The sequence below is a fragment of the Perkinsus marinus genome (genome assembly GCF_000006405.1).
Source record: "Perkinsus marinus ATCC 50983 genomic scaffold scf_1104296972926, whole genome shotgun sequence".
NCBI classification, from domain to species: domain Eukaryota; phylum Perkinsozoa; order Perkinsida; family Perkinsidae; genus Perkinsus; species Perkinsus marinus.
This window is the reverse complement of record NW_003201605.1, coordinates 177129-179734: the sequence shown is the minus strand read 5'-3', so window position 1 is coordinate 179734 and position 2606 is coordinate 177129. Positions and strand designations below refer to the sequence as shown.

Below are 2606 nucleotides of genomic sequence, written 5' to 3'. Positions count from 1 at the left end.
CAATTGTTTACAGACGATCCCCTCAAAATATAAGGGCCGTCCTTATAGTTTCAGTGTGCATCATAACTGCTCGCTCACTGCTATTTCCAGCGAGGAATTCGATACGAAAGAAACTCAAGCCACTGACCGACTCACGTATATGCTACTGGGAAGTTGATATCGCCAGATGGGAGTAGTCGACCTCCGTGAAGGTCGAATCCCTCACCACCCGGATTCTGCTCAAAAGCCAGCGGAAAGTGGTCAAGTCGGAAACCCTGAGTATAATGACAATGTCATACACTCGTTTGCACTTATTATTGCTTTTCCACAGATCTCCTCTATCACGGGGTTCAATCGAGGATGCTCAAAGATACTCGCGCACACCGAAGATTCTTGCGTCCATCTCTGCAATGATACACATACGGTAGCCCAGCTGAGCAGCTGAGCATCTACCTGCAATACTTTACCGTAATCCGATCGTCCCGAGTTTCCCTTGAAGAAGTCGCTACGGGCTGTAGCAACACCCTCGTTTCTTGCCACAAACTCGTTTGAATATCTGTGGAAAGCCCCCTTTAACCAAGTTGTGAATGTCGCTTATACCTATCGAAAAGGCTGTCGAGCTCTGAAATTTCTTCCTTGGTAAAGACTTTTTTCAATACCAAGTAGCCGCAGCTGTCAAACAACATTCTTTCGACAGTAGCCAACCCTTTCGTGACTTCAGGACTCGACATAAATATACACGTCAAGCCGCTTAACTTTGCATGACCCTTTTTTGTTCGCCTTAGTACAACACAACTCACTTTCTGATGATGTTAGTCTTCCCTGTGAGCCAAGGCACGGAGAAGGAAACAGAAAAAGATACTGGCAATAACAGTATGAAGTATGCACTCAGTCGCGCTGATCATTGCAACGTTGACCAAGGCAATTTTACACTGAATCGAAGCAGTAGAAATACGCTATATGAGCGATAAAATTGCGAGAGATCAAAGAACAGATTGCTGTAAAAAAATATCAATGTTCAAGTTCTGTCATCCTCGCATCCTTTCAAAGTCTACCTTGACGAAAAGTACCACTGGAAGAAGACTCAGTCCATGGTTTACCAGGAATCTACAACCGGCTTTTCATAACGTATAGCTGACTGACAAGTAGTGAATACATAGACCTTTAACTGGAGTCTAAACCCAAGTGGTAGTAGGCACTTCACCTGTGTGCTCTTCGAGATAAGAAAGCAATTTCAGATGGTTCACGAGATCCCTGATCTCGTTGATATTGTCTACTCTTGACGCAGGACACAGAACACTCGATGTGGCAGTCGGGAGCCGAGGAGAAGGGCGATTCTGAATCTTTGATATGACCGGCTTCTTCCCCTTCGCGAGATATTTGGGACGGGGCACTGCAGAAGGGGCTGGCAATAGGCCTTGTCTGCCATTACTACTACTACCACTACCATCACCATCATCATCAACAACACGGCAACGTCCTACACGGCTACGACATAAAATGCTACGTTGTTGTTCAAAATAGTTTGAATAGAAGGAATCTTGTAAATCAGCAGAAGAAGGATTGTCCTCGTTAGTGGTGGCGGCGAGACCCAGCCTTAACTCCTTCAACGAGTGAGCAAAAGGGCACTGTGGATCGCTACACTTCGGTTTAGCACAGAACTTAGTCATCGAGAGGTTGGGCTTCCTATTCAGCTCGTCAACCGAATGGGCGAAGGCACATAGAGGGCCGTGAAGGCAGCGACCACGAATGAAATACTTACAGACCTGAGTCTTGTACATACGCTTTTTGATGGGAGACCACTCTTGCGACACCTCAGCAATCTCAAGGGGTGTTGAAGAAGGGCTGGTGGTCATTTTAATGGCAGAGAGTAGGAGAACTAGAAGCTCACTGATACATCTACGAAAGGGATGTATAAGGCTCGATCTTGTCACGCTTGTCACGCATGCACATAAGTGACGTGACACACGAAGCCATCACGTATTCGAGGCGAGGTGGGTTAGAAGTGGCCTTCATTAGCGACCTATGAGTCATCTCAACGCGGCTAGTATGTCCTACTGCGATATTATTAATATTCTTCTTAACGTTCACATACTGGAGTCGACAGTGCCAACACCGGTCGGCTATTGACACTGACCCCAGACAACTTGCATAAGTGTCGAAGAGTGACCCGTGTACATAACACAAGTCCTCACGTGCATCAGCTTGGCCTCAGCTGCTTGGGTACGGGCAGGTCTAATTGATTACATCAAAGACGTCTGAATTATCGAAAGGAAAGTCTAGAGCAGTACGGGTGTAGTCGTAAAGGGTACGTGTGTACCAAAGTATTACGAGTTTTCAAGTTGAGACACCTCTAGAGCAAAGCGCGCACGCCCACAAATGGCCCACAGTTGGCCGTTCCATTGCCCTGAAGGAAGTAACGAGAGTAAGGTAAGGCTTACTGAGGATGCTGTGGCGAGTAATTCTTGTAAATCTCCACCGCTTGGGAATCCATCCATACTCGGAAGAATTCACTAGACGAGTTGGAGAGGGCTGAGATGTCAAGGCCCGGCCTAGTGTGAGCCAAACACTAGCCGTCTACACTGCAGAAGGACCAGTAGGATATCAAACGACTGAGACTCTCCCAT

At 46.8% G+C, this 2606-nt stretch overlaps 1 protein-coding gene across 1 annotated transcript; it reads right to left on the bottom strand.

Annotated features, from left to right (window-relative positions):
* Positions 1–1154: 1154 nt before the first annotated feature.
* Positions 1155–1835, bottom strand: Pmar_PMAR018332 (hypothetical protein; the record flags this gene model as incomplete). Its single annotated transcript, XM_002766448.1, has 1 exon — positions 1155–1835. One exon carries the CDS (start codon positions 1833–1835, stop codon positions 1155–1157), a length of 681 nt encoding a protein of 226 aa, XP_002766494.1.
* Between the last annotated feature and the right edge of the window lie 771 nt (positions 1836–2606).